The following is a 17,974-nucleotide window of genomic DNA, read 5'->3' as shown; positions in this document are numbered from 1 at the left end:
GGAGGAAAGGTTTATTTCATCTTATACAACAGGTGAGGGAAGTCAGGGCAGGAACTTGAGCAGGAACCTGAAGGCAGGACTGAAGCAGATGTCAAGAGACTGCTGCTTACTGGCATGCTTGTGTCTTGTTCAGTTTGCTTTCTTATACATCCAGGACCACTGGCCCACCGTGGCACTGCCCAAAGGACTGGGCAATTCCACATTAGCAGTTAATCAAGAAAATGTCACACAGACCTGTTTACAGGCCAATCTTATAGAAGCATTTTCTCAATGAAAATTCCCTCTTCCCAGATATGTCTAGGTTCTAATCAAATTGGACAAAACAAAACAAACAAAAAAGGAAACAAACAAGCAAAAAACAAACAAAGCAGCACAACAGCCTTGCTCAGCTCTTAAGCAGCAATGTAGATCTCCTGGTTTCTAACACTCACTCCTGACTCCTTTCCTTTCCTGGGATAATCCCCTCTCCATGTATCGACCCCAGTGATCCAATCATGTCAAACAGAAATTCTACCTATAACATTTTGAGTAATCTCTTATCAGTTAGCAGAGACTGAACACTAACAGCTACTCACCCATCCGATGCCAAGCTCTGGGAAGCAGAGAACTCACAGTGGAGCTACTGTACCTTCCTGTGGCTTTGCTACAGATGTCTCTGCTCTTCTTATTCAGACATGCAAACACAGCCTTCGTCTACTGCCAAACCTAGGCTAGGAGTTCAAAACAGCCTATCAACTAAATGAGCTTCAAGAACAAATGAAAGCAGCCTTTGCTGAATACCTGTAGGAGAAAACTGCCACTGGCCTGCCTTCAGATGTGAGATCACAGCTCTGTGGACCGACTCCCTTCAAAAACGTACTTTCCCGAAATAGTCCAATTCATTAGAATTCTGTCCAAAAACTTTAAGTTTACCACTATAAGCTCTAAGGGTAAATTTTGAATAGCAGGAAAAATATTAGACTATGAACTCTAATGAGTAGTAGGGGCTAAGATTTATCTTGTGACAAGTGCTTGCCCAGGACACACAAGACCTGGTGTTCTGCCTCCAATGTCCCCAGTCAAAAGCAAGAGCAGGAGCATTGCTGAGAATAAGCTGAGCATCCCTCTAAGTGCTAAGACTCCAGGGACTAACATGGACCTCAGGAGTGTAAAATGGCACAGCACAAAGCATATTCATGGATAACTGCATGCTGCATATGCACAGATCTTAGAGAATAGGAGTGAATATAGTGCTTGTCCCTGCTCCAAGGTTTGTCATTAAACACTGACTGTGTGACAGATTTTGGCCAACACCTTCCTTGTACCTCAGCTAACCATTATACATTTCTAAACTGCACCATCTCTATCTCACAAGGAAAGCTACAGAATACAATGTAAAATATATTTCTCCGTGTATGTACCGTTTCTTACACAGAGAGATCTCAAAAGCAGAAGTGAAGAAATATTAGAAATACTGTTATCACAATTCAGTAGAAACAGGGTTTTATTCTTGAAAACAAAAATAAAATTTGACTTGAAAGTACAATATATCCACAATTCTACATATCTGATCGGAACACAGAATACATTGACTTAAGTGTCTGCACTTTTATGTATCAGAGACACAGTTTGGGAAATCAAACCCAACCTGTCTAACTGGGAACGGGGAACTTTACTTGAAGTACCTCAGATCCGGGAGGATAGAGCTGTACATTTCCTCTCCTGTGTGAAAGTTGGGTTCCCTTTTGATATTATGTGTGAAGCATGTATGAAACTCTGGGGACCTTTTGGGGGAAGGGAAGAAGCAGCAGAACAGTCACTCATACATGAAGCAGAATCCAACTGAGGGCTAGTGGGGAAGAAAAGTGAGAGAGGGTATGGAAAGGGCAGGAAAATCAAAATCAACAAAGACAAAGCATAAAAAGCCTGATGGGATACAAGCACAATGCTTTATATACTAATTGAAAGACAAAACATCTAATAAGAGAACTTTGATTGAAAAATAGAAAATAGATACTAAAGAGTACTATCAAATTTTGAGCTTTATTGCATTCATCACCTATATATGAAGATAACTGAAAGGGTTTTGAAATGATTTTCAACTAGAGAGTAACAAAAGTATCAACCAGGTTGCTGATAAAATTCCTTTTTACGATTCACTTTGCAGAGTTCAAATATGCCTTTTGCAAATTTTTTGCCACTGATATTTTAATAAACTCCATCTGATCAGAAGGAAAATATCCAGAACTTCAGATCAAGTAAAAGCATGATGACATCAGATATATAAATGTTAAGGCCTATGAACATTCAGTGGCAGTTCTTCCCAGAAGTTCACAAGGTTGCCATCATGCCTGTGTACTAATTGTTCTCTTTCCACTGGTATCTGTGGACCTGTCAGGGCTGTTACTTTTTATGGATGCTAACAAGCCTTTGACTTTTTCACTCATCGGCTTTTTCTTCTTCTGCCGGGAGAGAGAAGTGTGGCCTGACCCAGGTGGCAGCAGGAGGGCAGCCAGTCCCCAGGGTTGCCTACTCGAAGAAAAAGGCTGATTCTTATCTTCCTGTTCCAAAATCCAGGCACTGTCTCTTGCCAATTCCACAAATTTTTGTAGCTGGTTCTGACTCACATTTTTGCTTATGTTGAGAGATGTTTCAAAAGGATTCTGGATGTATAGAGGAGAGGAATCAGGCTTGTTTTGTTCCCTTCCCTACAGACCACAACAGAGAAGACACACATATGTAAGGACTTAGCTGCCAGGAACACACAAGGCCAACATAAGTCACAGAGTAAAGAACTTAATTTCCCAATCGTTTTAGGTACATATGCATTTATATCAGTGCAGATATGATCAGGCTGTTCCTTATCCCACATAGTTTACAAGTATTCTCTGAAGACAATTACTTAGATTAATGATCTATGAATGATGATGTCAATGCTGAGATGACAGGTATCTGGACTAAGTCATGATAAAAAAACCCTCTTTATATAACACAACTTCTACTTAAAAAGAAAAGGGTCTGAATCAAGAGATGGAAGAGGGAGGGAGGGAGAGTGAGAGAGAATATAAATGAAGTCAATCTTTGTTAAGTGGCATGTACTAAATTAAGCCTCAACTGCTGAACCTGAGGGAAGCAGTCAGATCTATCTGTCCTTGAGACTTGGAATCAGGGTAGTAGCACATGCCTGCAATCCCAGCACTGGGTTGTGGAAGCAAAAGTACCCCAAGTCCAAGGCCAATCTGGGTGTACATGACAAAACTTGTCTCAAAAATAAGACAAGTTCTTCCACTGGGCACATCCTGCGTTTCTTTAAACAAGTCTATGTAAACTGCAGCGTTGCTATCCCACATCTTAAAGGATACAGTCTTAGCATTAAGAATAGACCATGTACGGTGACAACACCAGATGCCAGAGTTGCCTCTATTCTTGCAGCTCCATGGATGCTGAGCTCAGTCAAGTGCCACAGCCCATCTCAGTTCTACCTCATGGCTGTTACTAAGATCTAAGCGTTCATTAAAATGCTTTAAAAATGAATCAAATGAGAACACTAGTACAGCAGCAACCAGTTGATAACAAATGACACAGTCTTTACCTGTCGAATGTTTATGGAATTTTTATTGAAAGCGAAATTGCCAAAATACTCAAAAAATTCCTTTATTAGTAATTCTGCAAAAAAAAAAAAAAAAAAAAGATAAAGAAAATTAGAAGAAAATCTGTCAGAACCTAAAAAAGGAACAAGAAAAAAAAGGAGAAAGACTTACCTAATGTTTCTGTGTTTCCAGAAGGTTGAATTTTATTCACATCCTGGATGAATGTACAGTTGTTCCCCTCTAGAATACATCTATCTTCAGCATCTTAAATACACAGAGAGAGATTTTCATCCTGTAAAGTATTTCCTCCTTCAGAACTATGAATATACCAGTTAAATTCCAACGTACTATCATTCGTTGTGTTATATGTATTTAGTTCATAGGTTTTACAACTCCACTTACAAAGGATTTGAAATGATTACACAACAGTGGACACAATGCTACAGTTCTTTCACTGTACTAAAGTTAGAGTCTAGCAACTCAAAGATTTTAACTCATCTTTTGAAGTAATGAGTTTTCTAGTTATAAATGAAAACAGGCAGTTTTCAATGATTAAAACTAGTGGTTCTAAAAGGATTTAAAACTGTTAATTTATCAAATGAGGAAATCCAGAGTGATTAGAATTTCGTAATTCGGGAAACAAACTAAGTAAGAATATATTAAACCAGGCATTCACTTTCCTAATATTATTTATCTTAAGATGGAGTAATTTTCCTTATTTTTGCTAAGTCCACAAGTACCATGAAATCTACCAGGTACCCTACATGATGTTTCTCAAAAACAACTCCAATCTCACAAGGCTGATCAGCAGCTGCCTCCTGTTTGACTATTTCCTAATATAAGCCATCCTCTACTGAAACTTACCTGACTGCATTTTGATTATAGGCATGATGTCTCTCACCAGACTGCCCCAGTCTAGGAATAAAAAGACCACTCTCCTGTGATTATCCCTCTCCTAGTTTGACCTACAACCATATCTATTCTGTAGCAGACACTTTATAATCTGAATGACTGTGGATGTCTATAATTCCCAGGGGAAAACTAGAAAGAGATAAGGTTCCTTCAATCCTCTCTCTCTTTTATGTTATTTTTACATTTTTTTTTTAACAAAATAAAATCGACATTATTTCCCTTGCAATGTTATGTGTTCTACTGTTCCCATTTGAATCTGGAGTGTCCCCCAAAGGCCCATGTGTTAGAGACTTATTCTCAGCTTGGTGATCTTGGGAGGTGGTAAACACATATTGAGGACATACATGCCCTTGAAGGGAAGAAACAGAGGGACCCACCTCTTCCTCTTCTGCTCATGTCTGTTGGGGCCCAAATGCCCCTGGCATCTCAGCCTCCATCTTGTCCCTGGGCCGTCATCTATTAACTAACACTCTTTGATTTCTTCTTCTATCTTGCCTTCGTTCCCGCAATGGACCTGGGACATTTTATGATAGGAAGCTTTCTGGACCTTTTATAATGAGGACATTCCTTTCTGGACTTTTTACAATGGGACATTCCACTTACATTATTATGTAACCAAGTAATAATATTGGTTTAGCCCGTGCACCTGGGCAAACACCTTTGTGGTTTGTAGCTTTTTAAACCCTTTGTTTCCCTAGAGTAAACTGAGACTTGAACAGAATTTTTTGTCTTGTCTCCTTCCTTCCAGTCTCCTGATCCCAAATTTGTTGTTGTTGCTCCCTTCCCTGAGACCCCTGTTGCTTACATCCTGCAGGACCAGGCACATGTCTATATCCTATAAAATTCCCGTGCATCCTCCACTACTGTGTGCAACCTTACCACATGCCCAAAGCTATAACAACACAAAGTCAACACATTACCACCCATGAAAGGGTTAGTAGCATGGAACTCCCCTGGTGGATGATTTTCACTAGGCATAGAGGAATAGCATAATTAAGTATTTACTAAGAGACCCCCGGTGGTGGGTTAAACAATAGACTAGAATTGCACCTGGGCATATTAGCCCTTTCATCTGGCTCCTGTGAATAACTGACTTTAGATAGGGCTGATCTTATCTCAGTTGTAAATACTGCCTGGTTCCTGTCAGCCTTTATGTATACACTTCTCTGTTTTGTGTAAAGAGTCATTTTGCATATCGATGTACCTTGACTGATGTATTCGCCTAACTTCCTTTTTTCTTCTATATTATAAGTCTGATGCTCACGTTGAGAAATTACGTTCAGATCTAGCACTCTCTGATGTTCATGTCTGTCATTCTCCAACTCTTTGCCCGCTTGAGTACCGGGACCCTGATTTCTCCTGCAGGGTTGAGGGACCAACTGAGGCCAGCCCATGGCAATTCACTGTCTTTTAGCAGCTGTGCCCCGACCCCCAGGAATGTGTCTCTGATTTATAACATTACTAACAAAGGGGCCCCATGGAAACCCCTAAACAACCCAGGCTACTGCCAAGGCTATTGGTTGCTCTCTACAAACTGATAATAAGGCCTATTCCTGAAGACATCATCTACATAGCTTCATCAAATTCCTCCCCTCAGGGCTCAGGGAACTCCTCCAAAGAGGAGGCAGAAACATCTTAAGAGACAGAGAGAAGGAGGACAGCAAGGAGACAAAGCCTTATAGACAGACACAGCAGGACTGAATCACATAAGAACTCACAGAGACCATAGCAGCATGCACAGGGCCTGCACAGGTCTAACTAAGCTAGGTGGGGACCCAGGGCTGAGGGAAATGAGACACAAGTCCCCACTCCTAGTCTACCAGAAGCTATCTCCAATTGATGACCAATCAGTCTCACTGAGTACACAAACCTAGTAGCCTGGTAGTAGATGGTTAACATAAAACAAACTCAGTGTTATCTATGGAGGTTTTTTGTCTCACAATGTCTGGAAATTTTTTCTTCTTACAGATCTTTTGCTTATATATTATGCTTTCCAATTTTGTTTTTATGTGTTTTCTGCATGTGCAAATGTGTGTCTCGGCATTTGTGTGTGTTACTTGTGCTTTTTCTTCAGCTGCTTTTTCTATTTGTATGTATGCTTCTACTTTATCTTATTTTTTAAGCTGCCTGTTTGTATTCTGAGACAAAAAAAAGCTGTGGACAAGGGCTAGTGTGGAAGTGGAGAGCATCTGGGAGGAGTTGGGGAGGGAAAACCATAATCAAAATATATAGTATAAAAAAATCTGTTTCCAATTTTAAAAATTACTAACAAAGAAAAATAAGAGTCACATTAAAAATATTTCTATAAACACACTCAATTAAAAACCCAGAGACTTTCTCTACTGACGTATTTATATCTTAGGGTTTCTATTGCTGAGATGAAACACCATGACCAAAACCCAGCTTATACTTCCATACTGCTGTTCATTACCAAAGGAAGTCAGGACAGAAGATCTTGGAGGCAAGATGTGATGCAAAAGTCATGAAGGGGTGCTGCTTACTGGCTTGTTCAGCCTGCTTTTATGTATAGAACACAGGACCACCAGCCCAGAGATAGAACTACCAACAATAAGCTGGGCTTTCCCTCATTAATCACTACTTAAGAAAATGCCTTAATATAGATCTTATGAAGGTATTTTCTCAATTAAGGCACCCCTCCTTTCAGATAACTCTAGTTTGTGTGTTAAGTTGACACAAGACTAGTCAGCACAGTGTTCCTTTTCACTAAAAAGATTTCATAGAAAATACTGAAACTCAAAGGCAATTTGATTTAAGGTAAGACCATCTTTGCTTTTTCCACATCTTAGCATTGAAGCCTGATAAACCGTTTGGTTTTCTATTCTTTTCCTCTCTTCTCTTCCTGTTCTTTTCCTTCTTTAAGTATCACCCAAACATGGACACTGTCCGATAGGATAGACACAGTTACCTTTGACTACTAAAATGAAAGTAGGGTGAAAATCTGGTGGGGAAAAAGGGAGACTAGTAGTGGAGGAGTAGGGAAGAAAACATGTGACCAGAATATATTACATATGTATGAAACTGTCAACTAAATTAATTAAAAGCACAAATAACTGGACTAGACCTAGTAAGTCATCAAATCTTCTGAGTACCTAGCATAACTCTTTGTAGACAGGCATAGGCAGGCTTGAACAGAATGAACCTGCAGCAGTCATATTATGCCACCCACAGTAAGCATTACAGTGCTACTGCAATCCAAGTACTGCAATACTGCTCAAAGGGGAGACAGACAGCATCTGAAGACATGTCAGTACAGAAATAGGTACACACAAATATGGGCAAATTATTGTCATTAATTTTTGGTGAGGGTACAAAAATAACTCGATGGAGAAAGTGTACCTTGTTTTAAAAGCAAACAGTGCAAAGAATAACTGGTTATTCACATGCCAAAAAGAACTAACTTGAAATGGATAACAGGACAAAGTGTAAAACATAAAAGTTACCAAAGAAACTTTAAGAACACGTTAATCACCTGGAGTTAGGCAAAGTTTACAGAATTTCAAAAGTATAATCTAGAAAAGAAAAAACTGATTTATTCAGACTCATTGAAATTAAAGGGCAAAGCCCAGAAGAATCAAATGCTATGGATCAGTGGGATTTTCAGAAAGTGGAGTCAGCAGGTCCAATGTTTGTAGAGATGGGCCTGAGTCCCTGATGCAGACAATACTCTGGGAGGCATTCAGAATGTGGTTTTTAGGCAGTTCTACATTTTGGTACACAGCTGATTCACGACTATGCTATGGAACAACTGTTGTCACAAATAAGACAGGAACATGGAATAGCCCCCAAAATACCAGAGAGCGCATTTCCTCTGAGACTGAAGGGAAGGCATCAATATGAGAACTAGAAATGGCACATTTACTTTCTCTATTAAAGAAGATGAGACTGTACGTTTTTCCTTTGGAGAAATAAAGGTAGCAGGGATCAGTGGAATGCATCATGACTTTGCTAGAGGAATGGAGGTGTATATCCCCTTCCCACAGAAAACCCCACAGGTCTACAGAAGGTGTCTTAACATGTTCTAAGGTGATATGGACAGAGTGAAGGCTTGCAACATTATATAATAAAATAAGAGAATGATGAATAACTCTTATTATTGTTTCTATTTTCCCACTTTTAGTTCACTCAAACTAGTATGTGACAGCCTCAAATGAGAAAAGGTGAAAATACTATTCTAACTGGCTATATGTACAAACACATACCTCTCATATTGCTTACTCCCCAATATCTTTTACATTTATCCTTTCGTTAATGACCTCCTTCAACTACCACCTCATTTCTCCAAATCACACAACAGAACCTCTAGGGTTATGTTTGTATTTTCTCAATTTCCTGACTACATATTTCTCTTCATCTTACCTATGCTGCTCTTCTCAATGGAATGAGCAATTCACAAACAAACTATTACGAATGTGGCTGCTCCCAAAGATAACGCTGAAAATGTCAGATCTGTAATGATGTCTTTTACATAAGAAATAAACAGGTAAAAATCAAGCTATCCCATTAAGAGCTGGCAGGGTAGTACCCCCAGATAACACAGCTGCAATTCCTGCAGTACATTATATGCTTACAACATTGTACTCCTGAAGTAGACATGCATCCAGCCCATGGAGGCACACACAGTACCACTTCCTGCAGGGCAGGAAGCAAGGCCAGGCAAGCCTGGCAAATGAGAGCCACTCAGTACAGAGTCTGTCTTTTTGCTGTCCTGACTCATCTTGTGGCAGTTCTCCATAGACCGTGGTATGACAGAGAGCACAGCAGGCAAGGGTGGGGAGAGGTGAATGAGCAGGTACAGAGAGAGCACGACTACCCGAGACGAGCAAGAGAAGAGGCCCCAGGAGAAAGAGAAATAGGCAATGCTGAGAATGTCGGCTTTCACCTTATCCTAGGTACTGAACAGTGGTTTGCAAAGTTCTAGAGGCTCTGAAGGGTACTGCAGGAATTAAACAAACAAGCAAGAAAACAAAATTATTTTAAAGAGAACATACTGGTAAGACTATCCAGTGTTCTAAATAAGAGGCCCAGAAGAAATCAAATATGAAAGACATTCAGCTAGTTAATGACAGTTTCCAAAATGTCTTACATTCTTTGAGTTTAACATTGTTTTTTTTTCTCTTAGCCACGGACTTTTTAATCAACATTAATACTAGCCTTATATAAATCAACATGTACTAATGCAATAACTTTAAACACGTGAACAGGAAAAAGACATTTTGATAAGTTCGCCTCAAAGTGATTTCTACCACATACTTAACAGATATTCATTTAAGAAATGTTCTTTCATGGCAATTTTAAAATCGAAAATTAAAAAGTAACCAAAAGCCGGGCGTGGTGGCGCACGCCTTTAATCCCAGCACTCGGGAGGCGGAGGCAGAGGCAGGCGGATTTCTGAGTTCGAGGCCAGCCTGGTCTGCAAAGTGAGTGCCAGGACAGCCAGGGCTACACAGAGAAACCCTGTCTCAAAAAATCAAAAAAAAAAAAAAAAGTAACCAAAAAGTAAATTCTACTTTGAATTGACTGACAACCATACCTACAATGTGTTATAGAGAACTACTAATCAGTTTGCAAATCAATGGTTGGATATCTTTAAGTGGAAAACTAAGGAATTCCTAAAATAACCCCTTGTGGTATTTTTAAATGATTTAGAATGAAAACAGCATACTTTGGGGGAAGGAGGTTGTGGGGGAGATGAACTTCGAGCCTTGTATTTGCTTCTCAAGTGCTGGACTACTGAGCTAGAGTCCCATCTCTCAACACACATATATTAGTTTGTTTATAAACCATACTCTTGTATTAAAATTACTGGCAGATACCAGGAAGATGTTGAAGAACTCCAAGGAAGAGAATGAGACCATCAGATACCTGCTTATGAAAAACCTCCATTAGTACTCAAGAGCTGAAGGGCAGGGAAGAAAACTGTGGGAATGATGCCAGGGGAGTCCTCTATGCTGGGAGAAGGGGGTCACAGCAGGCCAGAGGAGGCCTGACTGGGGCTGAGGACTTTGAGACTGAAACAGAGCAATGATATACTCCATCATTTTGGTGTTGTTATTGTTGGTTTTCCAGTTTCCAGATCCCAAGAGCTCCATGACAAGATGACTTCTCAGTTTTAAAACATCCGTGTACCCAGCAGGAGCAGAATAAGAAGGAATGTTTACAAGTTGTTCATTGATGAGAATCTTCCTTCATTTTGCTTATGTCTTACCTTTCTAGTTTGTTAGCTATTGGAAACTGTCTATCTGACACATGCAGTCACTAAATACTTTGTGAATGAAGGATGCCAGGGAGGAGGGGCCACAGGCAAGGCTGCTGCCTTCTGTTTCAGGCTTAGGACCTGAGACCAAGTCCCACTCCACCCTGCTAACTCTCTGGCAACCAACCAACTCAGCTTTTTCTTAGCTCAGTTGTGAACTATACTAATATCTGTTGCATTTCCAGGAACTTCTGATTTGAATTAAGGGAAGGTAGCAGAGAGAGATAATTTAGTCTGAGAGAAGAGAAAGCACATTCCAGGCAAACATTTAATTATGACTAAAGGAGCAGATTAAAAAAAAAAATCTTATGAGAACAATCATAGTGTAGGTGGGCATGGGAACACATAGGGAAGACTGGCAGAGGATATTGTAGCTTAGAAAGCAGATGGTTTTAAACACTAACACATAGTTCACAACTCATTATATAGGAATAAAATTCCTTTCAGGGTTATTTTAAACAGAGAAGATCATCCACAAACACTTAAGAATTACCTTAGAGCAACATGCACAATGGGACATATGTCCCCCTAAATTATCTTCCTTTTACAGATTAGAATATTTTTCCATCTCTTCTAGCAAGCTATTAAAATTTCAATTTATTCATAACATAAAGAGCACACTGAATTTAAAACACTATATATCCAGGACTAATTTTAAACTCAAATCTAAGTCCGCTGAGAATCTTTACAAAATCAGGAAGCTGTTTCAGACAGCACAGTGCAGTCTGGAGAGCAGACGCTGGAAAGTCTGGGAACTGTGATCAGATCCAGAGCTGGACCTAAGTTGGTTTTCAACTTCATCTCAGACTAGGTCAACTAAGTGAGATGCTCCAGCTCCTGGAAGGCTATGATAAACAAGTTGCCAATAGACACAAATAAGGCCTAGCTTGACAGCACCAGTTTTTATGACTGATGGTGAAAACATACACATACAGCACTTACAATTTAGAATCAGAATTAAAATTTATATCCATGTATCTTTAGATTTAAAAATAAAGACATAAATGACATGACTTACAAATATATGTGCTTTGACTCTACAGGGTAAATGTCTAACCAGTGTCAAAAAGAGAGAAAGTCACTTCTAGTCTTACCTGCTATGGACTTTAGGGAATCTAGAGTTGGAAGAATGGGAGGTGATCTTCTCTGGAGGAAAAAGATGACCATCACTGTTAAGGAGAAGTTTGTAATCCAAGCACCAGGAATACTGCTTGTTAACGAATGTGCCCGAGCCCAGCATCGCACACTGAACACCAAAGCTCTTACTCTCGAATCCAGGGAGCCATATATATAAAGGAGTTCGGAACTTTTCAAAGCAATACTTTAAAACAGAAAAGTTAAAAATAAGAACTGCAGACCCCAAGTTAAGACACAAGGGTCAAATAAAAGACACATTGGGGAACAGATCTAAACATCTCACTGCTTCTGCCTACATTTGATTAATCCAAAGCATTATGCTGGCAGGCATGGTGGCAAACACCTGCAAATCAGGCTACATGGGAGGTAGGGGTATGGGGACAAGGAGCTGAACAACAGCTCTACCTATAAAGTAAGCTGGAGTCCATCCTGAGTTACATCAAACCCTGTCTAAAAGCCAAACCAGCTATGCATTCCCAATATTCAATTCAATGTAAATGCTTGAATATCAAACACATTCACTGCCAATGCAACATTCTTAAAAACAGTGAAACCACAATCCCCCTGACTCACACTCTCCAGGACGGGGATTATAGATATGTGCCATTATACCCCATTTAGTGAGTTCATATTAAACCAAAGAAACCATTCAGTATTGAAGTATGTGTAAAAGAGCTCTGAGCTACTGTTTGTAAACAAGAATTGAGCTAAGAACACAGTCACAGCTAAGTGAGTTCGTTTACCAGGTCATACCTATTGTTAGCAGTCAGATCACACTGGAATCCAGAGGCCTGATGGGAAAATCTCACCAGTGGACATCGAGCATTGAGTATCTTCTGAACACCCACACAGCCAGGGCCAAAATTGTCAAGGCACTCTCCTATTACAGATAGGATCTTCTGGGTTGCAATTCTTTCTGAAGGAACGTTTTTCACTTTAAATTCCATTAAAAAATTCCCTGTATTCTGAATATGAAAACACTGATAATTATGAGGAGATTTTTGAGAAGAGAATTTTTTTTTAAACTTTAAAGAAAGAATGATTTAGAAATTAAGAGTATAAATAACTTCTGGCCAAACCAAAGCAGTACTGAGACACATGCAATCATACCAAAAATAGACTTAAAGATATTTGGTAGCCTTTGAGTTTTGTGAAATACAAGCACTAACCTACAAAACCACTGACTTAAGATTAACATATGTACTGCAGTAGAGTACGTACATAAAAAACTAATACCCACAGACTCACTTATTACACACATAGCCAGCAAACACCCCAACAGACCTGTTAACACACAATGGTGGGGAGGATACAGGCAGAAGAATGGCAGATCAACAAGAAAAAAACAAGACACAGAGGCATAGAGGTCAACAGAAAAGTAAACAAAGAAAAAGATCATCCATTTAAGACAACTAGTAATAAATATATTTGAAATTAACTCATCCCAAGATGGTTTTTAAAAAAGTCACTAACCTGAAGAGCAGACAGTAGAGGAGTGAGTGAGACTTGTTCTCTCATAAGCAAAGGATACAAAATACATGGAAGAGGTGCAGGTGATGCCACAAAACAAACAAACAAAAACAAAAACAAAAACAATCCAGTTCTGAGGTTCTGAGCAGTGGACTTCAAGGCGGAGAACTGGAGCTGGGAAGGATGGCCAGTTCAAGGACAGTGAGTGAAGCTGCTCTGTGAATGTGTGTATGGTGCTGCACCCATGTGGGTATGCTTTGTATGTAAGCAGGCTTCCTAGATCATTCTTAGGATCAGAACAAGCCATAAAGGGCCACACTTCAGCTCTCTATGGTCTTGTCAGCATTTTCATTGGTAGGAAGGACACAGGCAGAGACAAATGAGTCAGCCTGGCTGCTGGAAAGAAAGGGATGACCAGAAAGCTGACATTAGGCTGCTCTGGATTCAGTCTAAGCAAGAGATAGTCATATGTAAGGGGGCACTGAGATCTGGGAAAGTGACTGCCACCAAAGCATACTTGAGCTTAGAATGAATGATATAAAAAGCAAGAGAACATGTAGGCTAATCATAAACCCTGCACCAAAATAACACAATGTTACTATGGAAGACGCAGATGAATACACTGATGCTTGCCTAGTAAATAAACAAAACTTTGACAAAATAGGGCTAGGAAACAGCTCCACTGGTACGTGTCTGCAGACAACCAGTGCTACTGGACAGCTTGTCTAGCCAATCAGAATGCTGAATTCAATAGAGATGATGTCTCAAAGATAGGGAAGACACCCCATGTTGAACCCTGGCCTCTACAGATAATTACATATATGTGCCTGGATGACCACCCATGTTGAACCATGACCTCTATCAAGCACTCACATTTGCATGCACCCCATGTGTACACATGCATTATATATAGGCAGAAAAACTGAAGAAACAGCTAACTCCATGAGTGGTTCTCATATTTGCTGTTCCTATAGCACTACATGTCGATGAAATTCTAATGAGAAAAAAAAATAGCACACAGCCCAACAGGAAACATTACTCGGGACATAGTTACTAATTTTTACTTCTATTGCCTAAATCCTGGAATACTTAAGACTTCCTGTCAAAACAGCAAAACTGGAGAAAACCAATTTCCAACACATGTTAACCTTACTGAAATTGACTTGTTTAGCTCTGATGTCATTGTACCCCTTGCTAATTTCAGTGATGTGAACACACACATGTTTGCTGGCTTCAAGGCTAGAGCTGTAATAGAGGTAAAGCACAGACAACATGCCTGCCCTGCTCAGCTTAGGACACCACAGACACATGCCTGCCCTGCTCAGCTTAGGACACCACAGACACATGCCTGCCCTGCTCAGCTTAGGACACCACAGGCACATGCCTGTCCTGCTCAGCTTAGGACACCACAGGCACAGACACACACTTGCCCTGCTTAGCTTAGGACACAGGGGGAACTGGCAGATCAGTCACTCATAGATAGGACAGGAAGACTCAAAAGATACAAGCATCCAAAAGGTTCAAAAAAGATAGTGGGGTGATTAATTTTGAGCAGGGTGGGGGAAAAAGAAAGGACAGCTACAAGAAGGCTGAGGCAGAAGTAGGCCTTAACTCTAAGAGACAAATCTTTTCAAGGCTGTGCTAACAAGAACTATTCTAGAACAGAAAAAGTAATTCTAAGACTGCAAGAAACCCAGACCGCACTCTAAGATAACTGCCAGACAGCTGAGAGCTGGAACACCAAGTGTCACCTAGGAAAAGTAGAAAACAGAATGGTTCAAGCCATGAGGTAATTCAAACAAAAGAAGACTGCAGGGAAAATGTAAACCTACTGATATCTGAAACACACCTATGCGTGTGGACATGAACGTCAGTGCCCCAAACCCCGAGGAAGCCAACTTTTGTGCACATGTAGAAGCAGCACAGTAAGTGACCCCACACCAGACCAACACAGAGAAAGACATTACAACTCCAAATAATCACTAGCAGATAAATTGCATTCTTTAATCATGTTCACTAAAATTAAAAATCAACAGCTATAACTATATTAGGTCCAAAGACTTCTATCTTTTTATAGTGGGGCAAAGAGATATTTATTACCTTGTGAACATCAAGTTTTCCAGTTTCATCTAGATCTAAAAACATGTCCAAATCACATCCTAATTTGCCAAATGTGTTCACTGAGGAGCCAAAGGGCCGGATGACACAGCTGGGAAAATATGCAGCAGCAATGTCCTCAATCAGAGAGCAGGTGAGATGTCGGAGCCTGACATTCTCCTCTGTGAGCTGGAAGGCCTGCAGCAGAGTGTTCAGCTGCTCCTCTATCTAGCTGGCCAAAGACAGGGACAGAATACACACATGTTTAGGTTCTGTAAAATAAGGTAATTTTCATTCTAACAAGATTTACCTTAAAGAATTTTTTTTCTCAGTCTTAAAAGTAGATTTAAAATGTATTTGCATGTGTACACACACACACACCCACATGTGCTCCTGTGATATACTAGTATACACAAGAGTATTTATGGAGATCAAAGATTAACACTGAGTTTCTTCCACAGCTGCTGTCTACCTTACTTTTTGAGATGGGGTATCTTTTTGAAACCAGAGATCACTGTTTAAGTTAGATTTGCTGGACAGGGAGCTATGGAGATCTACCTGTTTCTGTACTGCCATCCCAGTGTAGGGATTATAGGCTCATGCCATGACGGCTCTGTTTTCATGTAGATGCTGGGGATCCAAACATGGGTCTTCACATTTACACAGCAAGCAGTTTTTCCACTGAGCCATCTCTGTAGACCAGGCTGGTGGTGTCAAGCTCAGAGATCCCCTGCCTTTGCCTCCCAAGTACTGAGAATAAAGGCAAGTACCACCATCAACTGGCAAAAGCTGATTCTTAACACTACTACTAAAAGTGCTAGCGAAATAAAACTTAGGCCGGGTGTGGTGGCACACGCCTTTAATCTCAGCACTTGGGAGGCAGAGGCAGGCGAATTTTTGAGTTTGAGGCCAGCCTGGTCTACAGAGTGAGTTCCAGAACAGCCAGGGCTACACAGAGAAACCCTGTCTCAAAAAAAAAAAAAAAAAAAAAAAAAAAAAAAATCAAAACAAACAAAAACAAAAACAACCAAACAAAAAACTTAGAATTAAAACAAGTTTTCATTATAAGCAGTAAGTAGGAAGTATTGTTTTAGCAAAAAGAAAGGAAGCAAGCATCTGACAAGAGGTCAGAACAAGCATAAAGATCAGAGCGGGCACCCCAGTGTCAAAGGGTAAGAAACACAGAATTCAAGCAGTAAAGGCCCCACTGACTCCTTAGAAGACTGATACTAAAAAATAAGTCAATGGCAGTGAAGGAAATATGTAGACTAGAAGCAAAATATTAGAACTCAGAAAATCAAACCCAAAACAGTATTTAGATAAATAAGCTGATTCTTTGTAAAGATCACTAACCTACCTAAAAGTTTGATCAATCAGGATTAAAAAAAAATACTAGGATAAAGATTCAAAACTAGAAATACATTATAATACATTATAGACACTTAATTATTGCATTAAGAAGAGAAAAAAGGTCTACATTGTTCAAAAGGACCCCAAACTTCGGCATCACGGCATGGGGAGTCTCTAACTGGAGAAGGGAGACTAATTTTTTCATTCAGCTACTTCTGTAGTGTAGGTTTCTTTTAATTACATGTCTGGGTGTATAGACATGAGAGTAAACTGCCCCAGAAGAGGGATCGGATGCCCGGGAGTTAGTCACAGTGCTTGTCCAGCATCTGACAAAAGTGCTCAGGACCATTTAGCAATCTCTCCAGTCCCCAAGCAGAAAGAATTTCTTCAACCAGTTCCATTCACTAATAAAACTTTGAGTTGTTAAAAAATGAGTCAAGCAAATACACATTTAAAAAGTACACCTTGATGAAACAGATAGATTCTATGAGTACAAGAATGTTTTGCCACCAGGACCCTTATGACAATTCACTACTCTAAAAGAAATTAGGAGGAAAACCATACAGTAATTTTGAGATCATATACCAATTATCAAGATAATCTCACATACTAATCGCAGCATCTACCCAAGGGACTGCATCTATCAATTCTTAGCAGAAACTGCTATGCATGCACTTCTAACTCTTCTCATCTTATAACACCCTGTACCTACTGAACAGTTACGAAGCAGAGTACCAGAACTTTTATAATGCACAAACATACATTTAAAAATCTGACATACACATGTAAACTCACGCTTTCTGCATAACTCAGTAATTCAAAGAGCTTTTTGCTTGAAGGAGGTGACTGGTTGGTTGTCCGCACAAATGGCTGTGCAGATACTTGGCTAGATGGATTCTTCAGCCTTAAGTTTAAGAAACGTGACTTGAATGGAATTGCAGCCTCTGTGCTCTGGGTTGGAGTATGTGTTCCATTCTGCAATGAGTTTATACTGTCCTTTTGGCAAAATTCTACAACAGCAAAGAGACCCTGTATGAAAAGCATAAGAAAAACAAAAACAAAAGAAAATCATGCTTCACAATGACATTTTCAACACATTAACATAGCATCCTCAAAACAATTATCATGTTATTAATTTTGCATTTTCAATTTTATAAATGATGCC

At 39.8% G+C, this 17,974-nt stretch overlaps 1 protein-coding gene across 3 annotated transcripts in view; it reads right to left on the bottom strand.

The window, feature by feature from the left end:
* Positions 1-1,465: 1,465 nt before the first annotated feature.
* The window catches only part of Mtpap (mitochondrial poly(A) polymerase), an 18,919-nt gene continuing 2,410 nt past the window's right edge, over positions 1,466-17,974 (bottom strand). Inside the window, exons 3-9 of one of the 3 annotated variants that reach the window (XM_029471956.1) lie at positions 17,605-17,838; positions 15,463-15,691; positions 12,646-12,857; positions 11,850-12,076; positions 3,741-3,833; positions 3,572-3,645; positions 1,466-2,687 (exon numbers count right to left, since the gene is read on the bottom strand). In XM_029471956.1, coding sequence (XP_029327816.1) covers positions 2,325-2,687; positions 3,572-3,645; positions 3,741-3,833; positions 11,850-12,076; positions 12,646-12,857; positions 15,463-15,507 — 1,014 coding nt within the window. In that variant the 5' untranslated portion in view covers positions 15,508-15,691; positions 17,605-17,838 and the 3' untranslated portion in view covers positions 1,466-2,324. The remainder of the gene's footprint in view (positions 2,688-3,571; positions 3,646-3,740; positions 3,834-11,849; positions 12,077-12,645; positions 12,858-15,462; positions 15,692-17,604; positions 17,839-17,974) is intronic. The other 2 variants (XM_021150534.2, XM_029471955.1) reach the window with 2 other exon arrangements.

This window comes from Mus caroli, chromosome 18 (assembly GCF_900094665.2).
Source record: "Mus caroli chromosome 18, CAROLI_EIJ_v1.1, whole genome shotgun sequence".
Taxonomy (NCBI): Eukaryota; Metazoa; Chordata; class Mammalia; order Rodentia; family Muridae; genus Mus; species Mus caroli.
Note: the sequence above shows the minus strand (reverse complement) of the source record. Positions and strands in the feature narration are given on the sequence as shown.